Genomic DNA, 21,500 nt, shown 5'->3' on the forward strand with positions numbered 1-21,500 from the left:
TGACTGCCCCAACCATGTCATCTTTCAAGACTAAGTTTGACGCTCATTGGGCCAACTCTCCCAAGTATTTATGATCCAGTATGCTATCATTAGGCCACGCATGCTGGTATACTGCATCTAATTGAATGACGAACAGGCCTTCACAGGCCTCAAACGTCTGATTCCAGTTCAAGATAGATAGATAGATCATGAAGAAGGCTTACCTGCGGTCAAGACAATCCATAGTTGGCGTGCACTAGCGGTCTGTTATGTATCGCTAAATTTGCTTAATTAATGTTAAGACTTTTTCCCACCCAAGCCATCTGTGATGCGAAATTTCACAGTCTGGTTCTGAATGGAACAAAGAATGGAACACATGGTGACGTGTTAATGAAGCCAGACTCGTTAATGACGTAAGACTTGTTAATGACGTCATCTCTCTCAGCCATGACAGTGATAGGCTGAGGGTCGATTCGGTTTGGTCCTATGGCTGAACAAGTCCTCTTCAAGAGGCAGCTTACCTGGGTAGAGTCGACTGACTGCTGGCACTGGGCACTTTTCCCGTGTCATTCAATTAAATTTCAGGCTCCTGCACATACACAGTCAGACAAACATGTGAAGGAAGGAATTTTTGTTTAATGTCCCGTCACACATATCGGTGATTGAAGACATTTTGTAAAAGTATTTATGAATACATCTGAGTATTATCGGTTAGAAGGGGTGGGAGATGTGGATGAATGGAGGGTTTGGGGAAACTGGGCAAATGAGGGTAAAAATGTGGGTGAAATTTGAAAGAAAAACAAAACAAACAAACAAACAAACAAACAAACAAAAAACCCTCTAAATACAGTTACAGGAAATTACTTAAAGGACTTCGTAAAAGAGAAGTCGTTAAACTGACAAGCGAAACAACTGATAATGAATGCAAAAAGTCAAAAACATCAACGTTCTCAGTCACTTGTGAAGACACACTTTCGTGTACAAAAGGCTTCATCAAGCTACAGTGAAAAATTATATGCTCAATTGTCAGGTTATTAAAGCATATACACTTGACATTAGAACAATACTTGGTCCGTAATGAATTTGATAATAGTCTGAGAGCTACGCTCAGAATTGGTCTGCGAATCGGACCAAAGTCTGAGAGAGTCAACTGACGAGGTTTTAGACTTGAATTCAAGCACCTATAAAAGTCTCTTTCTAGTATATTGCTTATTTCCTTGTATGACAATGGGCAATATACTTTTATACTATCTATATGATTTTTTGCTCCCCTTTTTGCTGCCCTATCTGCTTGGTCGTTATAACGGAATCCAGTGTGGGATGGTATCCAACAAAAATCAACATTTGTACCCTTCACAAATAGGGAGTGCAATAAATACCTAAACATGTGACATTTTACGTGCATGACTTTTTTTTTTTGTTTATTTACCCCGCCGTGTAGGCAACCAAACTCCGCTTTCGGGGGTGGGTGCATGATGGGTATGTTCTTGTTTCCGGCACAACCCACCGAACGCCGACATAGACACAGATCTTTAACGTGCGTATTTGATCTTCTGCGTTGGTGTACACACGAAGGGGGTTCAGGCACTAGCAGGTCTACATGTAGCATGTTGACCTGGGAGATCGGAAAAAAAATTCTCTACCCTTTACCCCACCAGGCGCCGTTACCGAGATTGGAACCCGGGACCCTCAGATTGAAAGTCCAACGCTGTAACCACTTGGCTATTGCGCCATTTCCTCCCTGCGTTACCCCCTCCTCCCCTTCAGACCCCCACCTCCCGCTCTCCGGCACCATCTGTCCTGGCGGAGAGATCAGAAAATAGAAATCGGCTAAATGTTTTACAAAAGCTGTTTCGGGAAGGGAAAGAAAAAGAAAACAACAACATTCGTTGCATTTGAAAACGGTGGGAAGCGGAAGACGACTCGTTTGACAATATAAATTGTATGTGGGTATGTATAATATATATATATATATATAAAATGTGTGTGTGTGTGTGTGTGTGCTATTCCTGGCATTCTCTCTCTTTTTCATAGCCCGAATGTTTTTGTTGTTGTTTTTTTTTCTTTTCCTTCTGATTTTACCGAACTGAACGGTTAGGATTACTGAGACGCGTTGACGGCCGGGTTTCTTGTTCAGAAATCTTGAAATATTAATGTACCTGTAAATTTAGAACTGATCTCTTTTTACTGCATAGTACTTTTGATATTAAATCTGCCATTTAACAATTTATAATGATTTTACAGAAGCATGTCTTATTCTGAAATCATTTTTCTTGATATTCAGTGTGTTGTTTTGCAAAGTGTGTGTGTGTGTGTGTGTGTGTGTGTGTGTGTGTAGAGTAATGGGACTTGTAATGGTATTGTGTGGGAGCTGTACCCATTGTGTTGTATCTCTTACGTGTGTGCATTTAGTTTTATATGTTGCTTTTTCTTTCTTCCCCCCCCCCCCCCTGCCTTTTTCTTTTTAATTATAGTTTTGGATCTTATATATAATAAAGTCAAATGGCACTGTTTTTATCTTTTATAGTAATAGCAGTCTGTAAATGGTCATTGGCTAGCGGCGTGTCCTTGGTGGTAGTCCACTCTCTCAATCTGAAGCAATTACCGGGGAAATGAGAGTGATATGGGTTTATGGCTGTTGCTTGATATCGTGATGTGTCAGGGATTCTATTCCACTACCATCATTCAGAAGATGTAAAGTCAAACCAACAACGTTTTCAACAAATCGATTGTGCGTCGTGGCCATTTTACAGTTTTGTCCCAGAATGGGGACTGGGCATTGACACCACCGGCTATCAGCCACTTTTCATTCTGTTCCACTATGGTTCATAACCATTCTCTCTCTCTCTCTCTCTCCCTCTGTCTCTATCTCTCTCTCTCTGTGAGTCTAAAATTGATATACAGAAAACAGCCCGGTTTCATCCTCAGCCTTGCCAGAAGTTGATTCTCAGTTAGTGCCCAGGAGCCGGCCCAAATGATAAATAAATGAATGATTGAATGAATGAACAAAAGATCTGAGAAAGTCACTCCGGCCACACTTGCCATCTTCCTCCCATTGGCTCCCTGTCCCACACAGAATAAAGTACAAGGTCAGCACTCTGCCGTATGTACAGAATTGAATCTGCTCCTTTATGATTCCTATTCGTATGTGACTGCCTTGATTTCACTTCGACAACCTGCCATCTGTCTGTCTGTGTCTGTCTCTCCCCACCCTCCCCCCAACCCCCCTCTCTCTCTCTCTGCCAACACTCAGTCCAGAATCCATTGCTGTCTCAGTTCTGAGAGTCAAACAGTTGAAAAACGATCTCTCTGTTTTGCGTCGGCCAAATCAGTCCATGCTGTCAGCTGCTCTCTCTTTTTAAACTTGACCACAAAACCTGATCTTTCCAACATAGTCACCCCTCGCTTCCCCCAACCCCCACCCCCACCCCCCCGTCCCCCCTCCATCTTTCTTTCATGGTTTTTCTCTAGCCTTCTACTGATCTATTACATGTATTTATATTTATTCAGTCTTTTATTCCTTTGGTTCCTTTTGTGGCGTGGAAGTCGTGAGTGTCCGTGAAAAAGCTGCTTTGGTTTGTCTCAAGTTCCGTCGACCGTGCACTAGGACTTTGTGCCGCTGTATCTTTGCCTCAACCCGTGTCGAAAAGAGATGTCAATACTGGTGCGGCAAAAAAACCTAACCTTGATCGGTCGCCTGGATTGACTCGTGATGAAGTTGGCATGCCCACCTGGTACTATGCGCGCGCGCGGCGTTGGGTTACAGGCAAACCGAAGGTCAGCGGGAATCTGCTCCGTCCTTTTTATTTGCTCCCCCCCTCCCTCCCTCTCCCCCTCTCTCCCCCACCCACCCCAAAACAGATGTGGTGTCGCTGGATCCTGTCCCCGCGGCGGCTTCAGCGCACGACTGACACTGACCTTGAAGAAACTGAGACTAGTTTGTTCGGTATTGTAGGCAGATGTGACAGACAGCCTTACTTGTAGACGAAGCTAAAACCAGTTTTTACCCCCCTCCCCCCTCCAAACACACACACACACACACACACACACACACACACACACACACCACCCCCTTAAACGGCAAAGCGGCCGGGAGCCCAGTTGAGGTAGGGGTGAGAACGGGAGTTGGGGTGGGGAGGGGGAGAGGTGCTGGGTGTCTGTGTGTGAGGGGGGGGGGGGGGGGGTGCGTAATTCAGCACACGGCTTGTGGTACTGACATGGTTTGCACGAAGGGGCATGTGGACTGCTAATCAACTCCCATTTATCACATTTTGAGTATACGTGGTACAGTCAGTCAATCAGTCAGTCAACTGAACGACCGACCACGACTGTCGTAGCGTTTGTGCCGCCGCCATGTGCGTGCTCCCTAACGATCAGGGATTATTAATAAGGCCGAAGAGGGGAGAGTGTGCATGGTGGTGGAGGGATGGGAGTGAGGGGGATGGGGGTGGGGGGGGGAGAGTGGAGGAGAGGGGGGGAAGGGGGTTACTAGGAATGATGAAGGGGTAGAGGTGGGGGTGGGGTGGGGGTATGTGTGTGTGTGTGTGTGCGCGCGCGCGCGCGCAGCGGGGAGGGGGAGGGGGTTAGTGAAGTCAGTGGTTGGTTAGGGGAGGGAAGGGAGGGGGAACAAGCCCTCTTCCCCGGCCCAATCTCTCATGTTCCCCCCTTCACAAACACACACACACACACACACACACACAAGCGCGCGCACACAAACACACGCACACACACACACACACACACACACCGTCAAACTTTCCCCCTCCTCTCTCTCCACACACACACACACTCACTTTCCCTTCCTCTCTCTCTTCACACACACACACACACACACACACACACCGTCAAACTTTCCCCCTCCTCTCTCTCCATACACACACACACACTCACTTTCCCTTCCTCTCTCTCTTCACACACACATACACGCGCGCGCCGCGCACTCACACACACCTGACTTTCCCCCTCCTCTCTCTCTCTCCACACTCACACACACACACACACACACACACACACACACACACAGAGAACACCCTGTACTGTACTAACGGAACAAAAAAGCCAGTCAATTATTCACGAACTGCCCTCCACAGCTAGCGGGCTGCACCCTTGGCCATCATTTATACATGTGCCACAGTCATAACTTTGAAAGGCAGCTCCTGCTGTTTTCCCCGTCACTAGAGCTAGCATGGCTGGCTGCTGGTTTGTATTGCTTTGGTGCTGGGTGTTGTGTGTGGCCGGGGTGCCTGTCTCTCTGTCTCTCTTCTGTCGGTCGGTCGGTCTGTGTGTGTGTCTGTGGGCCGGCTGGCTAACCCGTACGTCGCGTTGACAACACAATGGCTTGTAACGATTTATCCCGCCCGTGTTTGGCTGCTGCGGCCTGGATTGTGTGTGTGTGCGTGTGTGTGTGTGTGTGTGTGTGTGTGTTGAATGGGAGGAGGGTGGGGGTAGGGGGTGGGGGGGGGTGGGGAGAGACCAGTAGAGATGATGGTTGCCGGTTGTGCAAAGGACGCGCCAGGGGGGTGGGAGGGTGGGTGGAGGTGTCGGCGGGAGGATATGTGTGTGCGGGAGGGGAGGGGAGGGGGACGGAGTGGGAGGGTGGGGGCTGGGGCGGGGGGATGACCGGTCTGGCGTTCAGCGATTGAGAAGGGTAAAAACCCAGCTGAACCGGCTGCTTTGGTTGGTTGGTTGGTGGGTGCTGTGGGGAGGTGTAGGAGAGGGGGGATCGGGGTGGGGGGAGAGGGTGGGGTGGGTGGGGGAGAGAGAGAGCGTCCGAGGTCGGCCGCGCCCAGGGACTGAGTTCCATTGTCTTTTGCCCGCGGCTTTTTTTTTTGTTTTTTTTTTTTGTGTGTGTGTGGGAAGAAAATAATAATCAGTAATCAGCCCATCGCCCGGGCGAAGTTTTTTTTCCCCCTTGTTATTCAGAGCTCGGTAGAACTGAGAGAGTATTGCAAATACCCATAATATAATATAATTATGTGTAAGCCAATGCACATGTAATGGTGTACAAATCAGTAATATATGTGTGTGTGTGTGTGTGTGTGTGTGTGATGGTGCATGCGAAAATCATGGATAATGGTCAAAATTCGCAAAATGATATTATTCTTTTATCTGAAAGTAGATAGAATTCTGAATAACGCACAGAAAACAGAATTCAAGTATCTTTATTAGTTTTCTGAGATACATGCATTTGAGTCTCGTGATGATCACAAACGTACTTCTGAGAAAATTGGGGCAAACGAGTCAGTTCGCTGTTTCTCACTCTTAACCATCAATTCCCAACGGGAAAACATCAAAACAAAGCACTAATACTTTATATTTCTTTATAATACTTCAGTGGAAATTTAATAGAAAAAGAATCATAGAATCTGAATAACCAAAAAACTAAAATTTGATGTTTTCACCCCTTGTCACTTTTCACAGCGTGTTGCGTGAAAGTTACTCCAGCGACTTAGCCATGATTTTCGCGTGCGGCGTCACATAATTATGTCACAAAGCTCTCAACTATAGTTAACTGGGCCCCCAGTTCCGCCGAAGGAATCCGTGTGCAGTTCCGACGGACTGAAATGTTGGTCAAAGAAAACTGACAGCACTCAGTGAATAATAACACGGTTAATGGAAGAATTTTGTGTCAATGCAAATGCATTGCATCAGTGGAGAGTATATCTGTGGATAACCTTTTTGCAGTTGTCATCTTTTCCGCATTGTTGCGGTTGTTGTTGGTTTTATTTTATTTTATTTTATTTATTTTTTTTACTGATCGACCAGTTTACATTGATCGATTTTGATATATATATATATATATATATATATATATATATATTTTATTTTTTTTATTTTATTATTTTTTTTTTTTGACAGAAGGAGGATATGAATTCAGTCTTTTCTTACAAGGTTTAAAAGACGTTCTCATCCATCTCTCTCTTTCTCCGAGTCTCTCTCACTCTCTCTCGATCTCTCTCTCTCTCTGTCTGTCTGTCTGTCTATTAGTGTGTTTGCGTTTCTCTCTCTCTCTCTCTCTCTCTCTCTCTCTCTCTCTCTGTGTCTGTCTGTCTGTCTGTGAGTGTGTTTGTGTTTCTCACTGTGTGTGTGTGTGTGTGTGTGTGTGTGTGTGTGTTTGTTTGTGGGTGTGTGTGTGTGTGGCGGTGTGTGTGTGTGTGTGTGTGTGAGTGAGTGATACTGGCACCGAACTGTCGGTGGGGATCGACTTACTAGTACAGTGCGGTTTGGACACGGGAAAGAGACGACCACCTAAAGGGGAACCGGGAAAGTGGACTGTAAGGGCTGTGGGGGTGGGGGTGGGTTGTGTGTTGGGGGGGGGGGGTGGGGGGGGCCGGGGGGGGGGGGGGAGTAGAAGAGGGGTTGTCAGGGGTTTGTGTTTGAAAACTGATTGTGACACTGCTGCGCTCTCTCTCTCTCTCTCTCTCTTCTCTCTCTCTCTCTCTCTCTCACTCTCTTGGACCATCTGTTTGGAACTCTCTTCCTACGTTTATCAACACGTGCGATTCATTATCGTCCTTCAAATCAAGGGTACGAAAACTTCTGCTCCACAAACAATAGGTCCCCCCAAAGCAAATCAGTATAACCAGCCTCTAACATCATCATGTCCTTTTTTGTGTGAAAAGTATGTTGTTTTGTTGTTGTTGTGATTTTCATGTGTTACGTGATCGCCATTGATTGGATGTTATTGTTTGCCACGTCAGCATCAGAATTGTACGTCATCACTATCGTATACTGATGTACAGTATCAGTATCAACAGCTCAAGGAGGCCCCACTGCGTTCGGTCAAATCCGTATACGCTACACCACATCTGCCAAGCAGATACCTGACCAGCTGCGTAACCCAACGCGCTTAGTCAGGCCTCGAGAGAGAGAGAGAGAGAGAGAGAGAGAGAGAGAGAGAGAGAGAGAGAGAGAAAAGAACACTCGTACATACATGAACATGGCGTAGAAACAGAAAAACACACGTGCAAACGCGAACAACGTGTACAGACAGAAAAAAACACATGTGCAAACACGAACAACCCGTAGAAACAGAAAAGAAAAACACGTGGAAAAACGAACAACCCGTAGAGACAGAAAAAAACACACGTGCAAACACGAACAACGTGCAGAGACAGAAAAAACAGACACGAAAACGCGAACAACGTGTACAGACAGAAAAAAAACAGTGATATAACTATATGTTTTTCTGTCGGTTCTCTTTGTTTAGTTCTCATTTCAGCCATGCCTCTTTCCTGTATTCTGTGTGGTGATTAATTTGACAAACTTTGATAACCCCTTTTGTTCCTGCCTTTCAATGTTGATTTTTTTTTTTTTACCCCAATATCTGCTAATGTACTACAATATGATTTGAAATGTTCTTTGATATGATCTGATACCTCATTATGTTTATTTATGCATATGTATACATATATGTGTCTGTACATGCATGTGTGTATGTGCATAAAGGTTTGTGTGTTTGGGGATTAGTGCCGTGTGCAGATGTGTGTGTGTGGGTGAGTGTGTGTGTGAGTGTTCCCTTTATTACTTTTTATAGTTATTATGATTATGATTATTATTGTTATAATCATTAGTAGTGGTGGTGGTGGTGGTGGTAGGTAGTAGCAGCAGCAGTAGTAGTAGTAGCAGCAGCAGCAGCATTGGCAGTAGCAGTATTTACCATCGTTATTATTGTTGTGTCTTATTGTTTTTGTATTTGTTGTCACTAGGTCAGATTGGAAGACTGGGCGATGCCTAAAATCTTTATCCTTGAGTAATTCAGTTTTTAAAATCTTGAATCTTGAATCCCTCCCACGCACTCTCTCTCTCTCTCTCTCTCTCTCTCTCTCTCTCCTCTCCTCTCTCCCTCCCACCCTCCTCTGTGCCTGTCTCTTACTCCGAGTGTCCCTCTGTCTGTCTGCCAGTCTGACGCGAGTCTGCCCCCCCCCCCCCCCCCCCCCTCTCTCTCTCTCCCTGTCATCAGTTGTGTGTGTGTGTGTGTGTGTGTGTGTGGTCAGGTGTCAATTGTATGTCGTGATCAGAAAGAACATTCCACACAGTGTACGTTTTGCCGTTGTGTCAGTACTCGCGAAGTCGGTGAAATGTTTGTGTTATAGTCTGTGCGTGCCGGTCTGATGAAAAGTTTGGATTCACCCTCAGTATGTGTTTTTATGTTTTTGTTTTTGTTTTTGTTTTTTCTTTTTGTCAAACTGGCATGCTAATGGTGAAGTATCCGTTACAGTGGATAAAGTTCGTTCGTTCTTTTGTTTAACGTCTATCCACAATTGTGATTATAGCCGGGACGAAAATGCGTCACCACACCTTCTCTCTCTCCCCCCCCCCCCCCCCCCCCACACCCTCCCCTCCATCAGTGCCTTTAGTCATCACTACTCTCCCTGTTCCTTCCTCCTCAATTAGCATAAAACAGAAATAAACAAAATTAACCAGACAAACTGGTCCACCAGTAAAATTACAACGAAAAGAGCCAATGGGGCTCCTTATTAATTTAAACTCTTAGTATAGATCTCTATATGTATGTCTCTTTCTCTCGGCTCAGATTTGGCCAAATTAAATCTCAGTGCCGCCGGCCAGGAGACTGATGTATAGCCAAAATAAATCATAAAATTTAAATGAAAGACCTTTAGGTTATTGTGATTGTTCTGATGCAGTCAATGAATAAAAGAGAAAAGAGTTACTCCCCTTCCACAACCTCCCCTGCCCTTGCCGCCACGCAGACGACATTCGAGAACAAAATGTGGCCGCGTGAGTGAATCAGAATGACGGAACTAAAAAGGAAACCGAATTTAGCTGTGCCTAGGAGAGAACTGCTCTCTAAGTGTATACTAGCGCCGCCCAACCCCCTTCACTAACAGTGCAGATAATATATTGTGAACAACTGAAAAACAACAAAAAAAAAAACATGCATGGTTGCTCAGTCAGTTGAATCAGCAAGTTCCTGTTTACTGAAAAGTAAGATCTACCGACTCCAAATACCTGAGGTTGTTCTCCGCTGTTGTTGATATGGATTATTTCCACTGAGTCGTTTTCAAGCGATAACCGGAAAAAAAGCTGCATGAATTCTCTGACTGGCACAGCCGGACTGAAAGAATCAGTGTATCGCTGCAGATCGTTTTGTTGACTTGCCAAGACTGGTGACTATACACACATTACTGTACCGACTGATTCTGTATCAATAACCCACAAAATCGATCTGAGTTGAAAACCACTTAAAATGGGACACAGCATAAGCAATAAACACAGAAGTTGTTGTTAAAACAGGTACCAGAATTTAGGATATTGAAATAGGAAATTAACCAGTTGTCAGGTGTATTTGAATCAGTTATTCATTTTATTTAGGCAAACACTGAACAGTGTTCTCCATCTTTGTCAGTTGTTGACAGAAGAAGTAAAAAAAACAACAACAAAAAACACAAAAAAACCCCCACCCCAAGCAATGCAGTGCACAGTGTGTCAGATGGTGACACCAGGTCCGCCATGCACGAAGAATGTATTGATCAGCTGTCCGATCAATAGGGCACAGAGAAAAAGACAGGTAGGAGTAGACCAGGAAATATGTGCATGGCGTTGCTTGCTACATAAAAAGTGATTTATAAAGGTATGCAAAAATAAGTAAAAAAGATATGATGAATACTGCAGCTGTATGGACAAAAATTCACAGAAAAGACAGAAGATTGGAAAAAAAAAGAAAAAAGTAATACTTGTAATTTTGATGTTAACCAAAGATAGCATTATGTTGGGTAACATATAATTCTGTCTTGTGTGTGTTTCTGAAAAAAAACAACAGCAACAACCAAAACCAATAGGGTTGTGCACTGTTACTTCCACATGTGTTGTCATGTATTGACCTGCACTTGTAGCAAATTCAGCAGCAAATCATCAGCTGTTGTAATGTAGTCAGTTACATTATTTTCCATTCTGGGTGTGAAGTAAAGAGTAATGACTCGTCTTTTCCTGTCTTTTTTTAAAAAAGAATCTGCACATTGGAATATAAAATACATTCGGACAGTTAATGTTCTGTATTTTGTTGAATGAGCAAGGATCTGCATACTGGAAGGTAAAACACATTCATTCAGTTAGTTGTCTGGGTTTTGCTTATTGAGCACCTGTCTTTTAAGTTATATAGTAGAACAAGAGCTTCTGTTATTTAGTGTCAGGCTAGTCTGTTTTTGCTGACCCCAACATGTATGCACACCACCTCCATTCTGCCTACTGTCATCGTATTGACTGCTATACTTCTTGAACTTATGCTGGAGTGTGAGTTGTGTGGGCACCACATTTTTAGTGCATTGTAATGATTGTAACACTTGAACGCCACAATTAGCTCTTTGTATTGAGAGCTGTGAGCATCAGTCTGCATAATTTTATTCTTATTATTTTATATTATTCTGTTTGGACAATTTTATCAGTGTATGCTACTCTGATAAAGGTCTGTAGGGATGGCATTGCATCCTGGAATACTGGTCAGTTTTAGGATTTTGCTACATAAATGGGCACTTGATTAAAGAGCTCCAGAGTATGTGTGATTTCAAAATCAAGTTGTCAAGAATTACATAAAAAAAACAAACATAATTTTATATTTCTGTGTCATTCTGATGACACTTTGTATTTCGTGTGTCAGTCTGATTACCACCCCCCTCATTTGATGATTTGTGTTGCAGGCAAATGCAAGATGAGTTCATGTCGTATCAAGAAAACATTCTCAAGGCCAGTGAGGAGAAACGTAAAGCGGGCCAGCAGTATGATGAGGGGGCAGTGTGTGAAATCTGCCTCAAGACCAAATTTGCTGATGGAGTGGGACACAGTTGTTACTACTGCCACAAGAAGTCCTGTGCACGTTGCGGTCGCCGTGTCACTCTCAAGACTCCTAAAGCCACGGAAAAATCAAATGAGGTAAGTCTTTATCTTTTAAAGTCATTTATTTTTTCCCCCAGACAGTTTGCTTGATGGAGAACAGTCTGTGTTAAGGAATTGATGTCTGTGTCTCTGTTGGTGATACCCAGTGTGGACCCACCATGTTTTATTACGAAGCACACAAAATGGTGGGGGGGGGGCTGTTTCAAATAGCACAATGGTGAATGTTGCATGCAACGGTACTGCTTCAGTTAAATGTTTTGATTCTTTTGTTCAGTCTTCATAATTTTGCTGGCACAGTTGTTGCGATATGAAATTACCAATTCAGTGAATGAGTGACTGTGTGTGTGAAGGAGAAAGACTGTGTGTGTGTGTGTGTGTGTGTGTGTGTGCATTTGAATATAATGTGTGCGTGTGTGTTTGACTGAAAGAAGTTAGAGCTGGTATTTGAGGAAGATGTATAATTTAGAAATTATAGCTTTTAACAACAAGAACCAAAAAAATAAAATAAAATAAAGTGATGTACAGAAACAGACTGAGAGACAGTTTGACTTCCATATAGGCTTTGATTCAAGAAAGCACTAGGGCGAATTTTACAACTTCAGTCAAACAGTATGAATGTTTTGTTTAGGGTTTGTAATTTTACTAGTACATTTGTTGCCATATAAAATTACCAATGTGTGTGTGTGTGTGTGTGTGTGTGTGTGCATTGGAATATAAATATTTTTTTGACTGAAAGATTTTAAGAAATACAAGGCTGTTTTAGATGAAAAATCGTTGTGATGTATAGAAACAGAGGTTGAGAGACACACTGACTTCATGTAAATATATCAATAAAATTATGTACATCATTTGTTAGCATATTTGTGTCCTGTACGCATCTTTGTGGTGGGTTTTTTTGTTTGTTTGTTTGTGTGTTTTTATGTACATGTATGCAAAATGGATTTAGGTCCTCAGAGTATGCGTATGCTTGTGTGTGCATGTATGTGTATGTGTGTGAAAGAGAGAGAGAGGGGGGAAAGAGAGAGAAACCTGTGCACAAAGATGATGGATTCTGCCAAGCCAAGTGCATTTGTCCCAACAATATGAGTTATGTTAGTTTTGAAAAGTATGAAGTATGAACAGTCAGTGACCTTTGTGGCTGATACATCGTGAATGGCAACAGCTGTGTATGTGACCCATATCCCCACAAAAAAAACAACAATATGTGTTGTTGCTGTGGAGCAGTCCTGACTGCATCCTACCAGCTAGAGCAGTCCACATTTTGTCAGGTGACTAGAATATGAACAGTGTGCAGTGTTCGAGCGTTGCTTTTGGGGTCAGATGAGTAATATCGTTGTCTGGTGCCTACGCTTTCTAGTGAAATGAATTGTTGCACACGCAGTTCAGTTACTGTGGCTCTGTCGGGAGTTGTCGACAGGTGTTCGTGTACGCTTGCAAAAACAAGATGACGCACGCCGATCATCAGTATGACACGTGCGTGGTGTACGCAGGTAACAGGTGTGTGCAGATACAGTAGTGATGCATTCTGGTCCGTGCAGCATCCATACAGCAAAGAAAGCATCACACCAAAACAGTCATTACAGTAGGATAAAGAGAAACAGAAGTGTAGCAGAATCAGTTGTTATTAGAAATGGAATTGAGATGACACCGACAGTGTTCGTTGAAATTGTCGTATGTGCCATCACAGATACATATATATACAGAGGTGGTGATACCAAGTGTTAGGGTTTCAGGTTCCTGACGCAGACTGGGTTGGTTTGTTTTGGGCTTTTTTCTTTTGCTTTGAAAGAAGCAGAAATGAGTTCCTTACTGATGAAGGGGAGATTTGCAACTGAATCCAGCAGTTTAGCAAATAACAACCAACATATTGGGACTTCTTCTGTCAGCCAGGAAGATGTGAGTGTTGACAGATACCCTTCAGTACAGGTGGGTATTGTCGAACCCTTTCTCCTGTCAACCAGTGGCAGGATTTTCAGTTCAGGCTTTTACTTGTTTTTGTGGAGGATTGCAGGGTACCTTGTATTTTTGACTCACTTGTGTAAACAAAGTGAGTCTATGTTTTAACCCGGTGTTCGGTTGTCTGTGTGTGTGTGTGTCTGTGTGTCCATGGTAAACTTTAACATTGACATTTTCTCTGCAAATACTTTGTCAGTTGACACCAGATTTGCCATAAAAATAGGAAAGATTCAGTTCTTTCCAGTCATCTCTTTAAAACAGTATTGCACCTCTGGGATGGGCACAAAAAAATAAAAAAGAAGCCTAATTATATGCAAACTGCATTTACTCTTATTCTGACACAACAACAAGAGCAGTCATTGTTATCATTTTTTGTTCAAACAGGAATTTCTTTTGCTAAGCATAGAATTTTTATTTATTTTGCAAACGTTTTGGTGCAGATAGTAAAAAAAGGGAAATTACTCTGTAATTAATGCTAGGGGACTTAATTTATCACATGTGAGTCTTGAAGGCCTTGCCTCTCTTGTTTCTCTTGTGTCTGTGCTTTTATTACGTTAATGTAACGTTTTGCAGTTGGAGAACATTTCAGAATAAGATTCATTAAGAATGTATAGACACAGAGACTGAGAGAGATTGAGTGGTGATGGGGTTTACAAGAAGCTGTTTTTTAATGGGCTGTAGTTTCCTATATTCACTGCTGTTTGCCATGGGTTTTTATGTGTATTCTTGGCCATGTCTGTCATGCCATGTAAGCAACCATACTTCTTTTTTGGGTTTGTGCATGTTAGCTATGTTCTGATTTCCTTAACCCTCTGAACGCTGACATGAATTAGGGACCTTTAACATGCATATTTGATTTCCTGAAATATGTGAACACGTGGAGAGGGCTCAGATACTACAGCAGGTCAGCACATTGATCTGTTGACCTGGCAGATCTGAAAAATTTCCACCCTGACCCATCAGGTCCTACGACCTGGATTCGACCCAAGTCCTCAGATGCCCAGTGCTTAACCACTCAGCTGTTGAATCTGTCAAATGATAAGTGTTGCAAATTGCATGCCTGCAGTGTGGCTGGACAGCAGCCCATCCTGCTGTTCGTGTTGGGTGGATAGAGGAAGGGTGGACTTTGTGATGTTTGGGCCTTCTCTGATACGCTTGCCAGGAATGCATTCCAGCATTGGTTGGTGACCTGTGTGTCACGACATGGCTGCATTAGCCTTGCAATTCAGTTGCATTAAAATGCATACGTATTTGCTTGAACAGGCATACCTGATAACAGATAAGGCTAGTATAGTAGCAGTGCCTTTTTTTCTTCTTTTTGATTTTCTTTAAACATTTCTTTTTGTCAAACTTTCCACCAGTTCTTTGTCTCAAAGATATTTATAGGGTACTTTCTTGGTAGGGGTTTAGGGTACTTTTGTAGTAGAGGTTTTAGAATGTTGTTGAGATTCTGTTATGAGATGTGATCAGGCCAGATCTGGCCTTCTTTTATCATGGGTTTTTTTTGTTTGTTTTTTTTGTTGCCAAGTCAGCGTTGGCGAGGTTATACAAACACACATGGTGTGTGTATCAGCTGGCATTGAGTGTGTGTGTGATGTGGTTGCAGATGGTGTGGGCCTGTCACTTGTGCAACAAAAAGCAGGAGCTGCTGGCAAAGACTGGGGCCTGGTATCATGGGGGCATGGCTCGGCCCGTCGTCCTGGAGGTCACCGATAACACAGCCACAGGAGCTGCCCCAGGAACGAGACCTCCAGGGCGCAGCGGTATGGACGCCAGCCCGCCCAATGAAAAGAAAGCCAAGATGGGGAGCGCTGGGGACGCGGCTAGTGGTAGTGAGAAAGAAAACTATGACCGACAGCGGTCGTTTGCCCGCGCTTCCAGTTTGCAGGGGAGGGAACTCAAACGACAGTATTCCATGTCTGATGCGGTTTCATCACAACAAAGGGGTCACGAAGGAGCCGCTCAGGCATCCAGCGGTCAGGCTGCGGAAGCCCCCGTGGAGGGGGAGAAGACTCAAGAGAGAGGGCGAGGACGGGAGAGAACCTCCTCCAAACATCGCTTCCACAGTGAAAGTCGGCTGAGTGAAACTGACAAACGCTACTCAGCCTTGCAGCACCCAGAGTCTCGGCATCGAGACCGCGGTGACCCTGCTGATCGAGTGGACCGGGAGCGAGGCGACCGGGAAAGGGAACGCAGTGAGAGAGACAGAGAGCGCAGCGACAGGGACAGGGAGCGAGGGGAGCGCAGTGATAGAGAGCGCGGGGACAGAGATCGGGGGGAGCGTGATCGGGAGCGGGCCGAGCGGGAGCGGGCGGAACGGGAGCGCGGGGGTGAGCGGGATCGGCACCCAGGGAGCCGGTCGCGTGACACCAGCGGAGAACAAAACGCTGCCGGTCACAGGTCTGAGGACAGACGCATGGCGGACAAGGAGAACAGAGACAGGCATAGGTCAGTTCTCCATGTCTTCTCTTCCCATCCTGTTCTATTGTTTTCATACCACAATAGATTTTTTTTTTTTCTGAATAGCAATGTTCATCCGCATTTTTTATTCTTATTCTTTTATTCACAGAATTCTGGAGGGTTTCTTTTTTATATATGTTTGAATAGCTAAATAGCTAAGTGATGTAAATTGTACTTAGTTTCAACATTGCCAATAGGGAAATGAATCCAGAAGAAGCAAACGTGCATGGAGACTTTGTTTTGATTCACCATGAATAATTAACTTTGCATGCAGTGTTGTACAGTTACTTTTCTTAGATCCACAATCTACAGTAGAAAGTTCATGAAGAGAAAATTAATGTTTCAGATATAAGCAGTCCGTATATGTTTGCGTTTTGTGTGTGTGTGTGTGTGTATGTCGTGTGTGTCTAAATGGGATGATGATGGGATTTATATTGGGTTCATCAAATTTAGCTTTAGCTATCAATGAAAGCAACACAAATCACATATGGTATCCCTACTAACTTGAGTTTGGTACATTGATCATTTTGATGATAAAATTTGCAACATTTGGTTGGTTTGAGGGAAATTCAGAGTGGATCTGTTTGCATCAGTTGAGGCCAGCAGAGATAAAGGGCAATATGGGTGGTTGTCACACTCAGGCCAATTTGCTCCATAGTGGTTTTAGTTGATTTGTGCATGTACATTTTTAAAAATATATTTTTTGATGGATCTGAGTTTGGCATGGTGGTTTTAACTAAAATCTGTCAATTCTGTCAGGAATTCATTGGTTCATTCCCAGGTTTTTGACTCACTTGTGCAAACAATGTGAGTCATGTAATAACTCCGTGTTTGGTTGTCTGTGTATGTGTGTATGTCTGTGGTAAACTTAAAATTGTCATTTTCTCTGAAAACACTTGGCCAGTATCAGATTTGGATTAAACATATTGGGGGGAAAAAACTCTTTACAGTCATACCAATAATAGGTTGTAAGTCTTCCGGATTAATTCATATTTCCAGATCATCAATGGTTTATTTTGTTGAGGATCCCAATCCAAAAAATCACAATTTATGATTTGGTTTGAATATGGTCTGAACTTGTTTTCCTTGTTCACAATTAAAACTAAAAGAAAAGAAATACAAATTCTCAACAGAACACATACAGTGACACTAACGACACCATCCACATGCTTACTGCATATGAATATTTTATTGTAGATACTGAATTAACTAAGATGAACATGAAAGATAAATTGAATGGACCACGTTGTAGTTTCTGTCAGCCTCAATGTAGAACACACAGATCTAGAGAAAACAGCTACATGTTGTGGTGTGCCTGAGGTGATGGCAACATCTCTTTCACCACGGACTTCAAGGAACTTCTTAAATAATTAAGATATACCAAAATAATATGATTAAAACAGCGTTGACACCTCGAATACCATGATCAGTTTATGGTGCATAAAAACTCCATATGTTTAGATCTTGATTTTTTAATGTCATTGGTAGGTCTGCTTTAATACTGTAACTGAGACTGCTTATTCTCAAACTGAATATGCTTGGTTTGAACCTGATAACATACTCTTTTGTTCTGTTTTTCCTAAAGCTTTATATTATTAAGTCCAGAACACATTTTCATTAAAAAAAAAAAAATTATATTATACAGGATAATCATAAAGTGTGTACCACAAGTGAGTCTTGAAGGCGTTGTCTCTCTTGTTTTGTTTCATATATGCTTAGGCTGTTTGCCTTGTTTGTTTTTTGTTTGTGTCTGTGTTTTTTTTAGTGTTTTGTTTGGTTGACAAGTTGTCTTTTGTTTTTGCTGTTTTGGACATGGCGTCCAGAAGAGGGTTTGGATGGGGCTGGTAGACATATGATCATGAGAAGATTGTTGCTGTTCTGTCTCTTACATATATCACTTAGTATGTTTTTTTAATGGAACCTGAAAGTCATTTTCTCAGATATGATTTCACTCACTTAGCATAGTACACATTAAAAGCCACAGCGCAAAGCCAGTGCTGATGCTTGCTGACATGAAGACTTTTGTCCTTACAGGGAAGGCCGGGACGCTGCTCACACTGATGAACGAGATCACGATGGTCGATGGTCCAGGGAAAGGCGCAGTAAAGAAGCTACCTCTGAGCGCTTCCGCCAGGCTCCTGCCAATGGCCGGAGAGACTATGCGGACAAGGAATATCGTGGGGAGTACACTGATAAGGAATACCGCTCCGACAAAGAATACCGTTCAGAAAAGGAGTACCGGAACTCACGAGAACGTCTGACAGACACAATGGAAATGAACGAGGGACACGCGGAGCGCAGAGGTAGCAGCCGCCAACACCGAGGAGTAGAACGCACAGCAGGAAGTGGGGGGAGTGCTGGGGTTGGGGGAGGGGGGCATGGGGGCAGCGTGAAGGACAGACGCTCGCCGGGTTCAGACTTAACTGACCGCTACAAGGAAAGTGAGGTGGTCGGTGATGGACCCAGACATTCCCACCGCATTCTGATTGAGCACGCCAGTGATACCCAACCAGCTGCTGAAGACATTAGCGAAATGCAGCGCATGCACGACCGCCGCCACCTAGATCCAAACTCTGCACGCACAGCCAACTCGGCCTCCCGCAACAACCGCAAGAAACTGGAGAGTATGCTGCGAAACGATTCTCTGTCCTCGGACCCCTCAGACTGTGTTCGTCCCCCGCCCCCAAAGCCCCACAAGCACAAGCGCAGCAAGAAACAGCGACAGCAGTCTCTGAGCAGTTCTGACGACGATGTACGCTCCACACCCGAGTGCTCCAGCTGTGAGGAGCAAGACCTGGAGAGTGAAAGTGTCAGTGAGAAAGGTAAGCTCATGTTGTGGGCTCCTTGGTGTGTTTTCAGTTCAGTGGTTTGAATTGTGCCCAGTTATGAATTGCATGCTGAGAATATGTGCAGTCGGTTCAGATGACTATGTTTTCTATTCCAAGACATAATATTGTAAAAGAAGTGGTAATCAACTGACAAAAAATTATGAAAGTGTTGAGAGTTTGAGTCAGATGGCTAGATTCCCTTCTTTTGCTTACTTGCTTTCTAAGTCTTCCCCTCTGTCAGAATGAATCAGAAACATTTTAACTTATAGATCCTGTATGTTTAATGTAAGTAAAATTAAAATAACTGACTGAAAATTAAAATAGAAAAAAACCCAGAACATTTTAACTTGTCATTTTCATTGTGCAGCATGGAGTTTTATCTGTTCATTGCTGTGTTGTGTTGATCATTTCTTACGGTGCTACTTTCTGCATGACGTAAGGTCCAGATAACAGCAGTTCCTGTTCTGGTTTGATTGGGTACATGTAAAACTAAAAGATAGAAATTGTGGTTTATTATTAATCATTTCAGAGATCTTTTTGCCTTCAGGAGAATTAGAGTGAAGATAAGATTGATATTCATTTGATGTTTTATCTATATTGATTAAATGAGTGGGAATTGTGCAAAGCTTGTCTTCATTCCTGTCAGAATTAAACATACTTTGTTATACTATAGAAAGGAAAATACTTGAATTATAAATGAGCTACGTCATTATCACCTGAGCATTAGTGTGCAAATACAATGAATTACAAAAAAAATTATACATGCAAATATTACCAATTTACTAAAGAGTAATAAGTGTCAACATGGTAATTTAATTATTTATATTCTAAGTATGGTAGTACGACTCCTTCGTTATTTACACACTCGCTCAGACTGTCCTGTTTCAGATGTGTTTTACTTAGAAAATGAATATGTGCAGCCATTCAAAAGATATATCATTAGCAAAATATCTCATTGTGACAGAATGATAGATTCAGTAAAAAAATTTTGCAAACAACTACAAGTTTCCATAACTTGATCAGTTGATACCATGGGTATTTCAATTAGATTTTTTTTTCCAAACATTAAGATTTTGTGTTCATTTCAGCAGTTGTACTTCTGACAGAAATGAATTGATTTGAATATCATCATGCTTCAAATTATTGTCATAGTTTGATGAATCATTTACTGTTAACATATGATTACTGCAGTCAGTTTGTGCGTATATCACATTCATGTTGTTAATTTCTGTGAAAGTTTTCTCTTTATATGTTGGTTTTCAAACCATGCCACTTGATTTATAAATTTATATCTCAGGCAGAAAAGCATTCTTTCCTCTGAGTGTAGTCCTATTTCTAGCATGATAGTGAGATAATTGTCAGTATTACAGTGTGTCACTGTGATTTTGTTTGCATTTTTCTTCAGTTACTGTACCATGGATCATAACTATTGGCATATTGATATTGCGTTTTGAATTATTTTACACCTTTTGATATATCAGTGTAATCATTATTGTTACAGTAAAGGTGAGTACATTATTTTGATATGTTTTATATGTTCCCTGATATGCTTATAAATTTTTTGTGTTTGTGCGCGCATGCATGTGTGCAATCATCTGCATGCGCGCTGAAGGTGAGTATGCAAATTTGAAGACAAGCTTTTCGGCAGAATTTCTGGCAGTCGCTCATAGTTGGTCATCATGGTAAACAGCAGATATTAAAAGAATAGTTGCAGATCTGTCACAGTAACTTAAGTTACATTTGTGACTTCATCAGTTCATGCATGTAATGAGTACTCGAAAAACTCAACTGGTATGGCTGTTTGGACTCGCAGCTACTTCTAAGCCTTTGTGGTGCTTATCCATTGTTGGCAGACAGAACAAAAATAGAAAAGAGCAGAACAGCATCATAAAGCATGAACTGTCTGGAAGTGCTCAAACAATTTTCAGTTTAAATTTACAACCAGCCTTCACTTCCTGCTGATTCTTATGGATGGAAATAAAATTTAAAAAGGCCTGGCTGCAGTGAAGCCAGATGTTGTCAAGATCCCCTCCCCCCACCAAGGGGGAAACTTGATGTTGAGATGCTGTTTGGTGATCCAGAGAGAGAGAGATATATATATATATATGAATGACCCAGTTTGAAGCGGGAAGTACACAGTCGTAAATGAATTATAATGATTTATAATTGCATAACTTCTAAACAGCTTTATACAAGAACAGTACAAATGAAACATATGAATGCTTCAGAATTGTGCCAATAGTAATGTTCAGGAGCCTTAGTGCTCTGTAGACAAAAAGAGCCACGTTGGTTAAGACATTTTCATTTGTAGGTGCCATAAGTAAATCAAATCTGAAAAGACATGGAGTTTGATAGTACTTAGATTCTGTCCGTTTATCCTTGATCATGCAGAGCAGTGTAACATATGGAGAGAGAGAGAGAGAG

The 21,500-nt window shown here is 42.6% G+C and overlaps 2 protein-coding genes across 2 annotated transcripts in view; both read left to right on the forward strand.

Annotated features, from left to right (window-relative positions):
* Positions 1-16,194, forward strand: part of LOC143290742 (uncharacterized) — a 67,961-nt gene extending 51,767 nt beyond the window's left edge. The window contains exons 2-4 of the mRNA XM_076600257.1: positions 11,637-11,868; positions 15,395-16,131; positions 16,167-16,194. Of these exons, the coding sequence (XP_076456372.1) occupies positions 11,637-11,868; positions 15,395-16,131; positions 16,167-16,194 (997 nt within the window). The remainder of the gene's footprint in view (positions 1-11,636; positions 11,869-15,394; positions 16,132-16,166) is intronic.
* The window catches only part of LOC143291101 (regulating synaptic membrane exocytosis protein 2-like), an 87,251-nt gene continuing 81,843 nt past the window's right edge, over positions 16,093-21,500 (forward strand). Inside the window, exons 1-2 of the mRNA XM_076600725.1 lie at positions 16,093-16,236; positions 18,283-19,070. Of these exons, the coding sequence (XP_076456840.1) occupies positions 16,205-16,236; positions 18,283-19,070 (820 nt within the window). The 5' untranslated portion in view covers positions 16,093-16,204. The remainder of the gene's footprint in view (positions 16,237-18,282; positions 19,071-21,500) is intronic.

This window comes from Babylonia areolata, chromosome 16 (assembly GCF_041734735.1).
Source record: "Babylonia areolata isolate BAREFJ2019XMU chromosome 16, ASM4173473v1, whole genome shotgun sequence".
Lineage (NCBI taxonomy): Eukaryota > Metazoa > Mollusca > Gastropoda > Neogastropoda > Buccinidae > Babylonia > Babylonia areolata.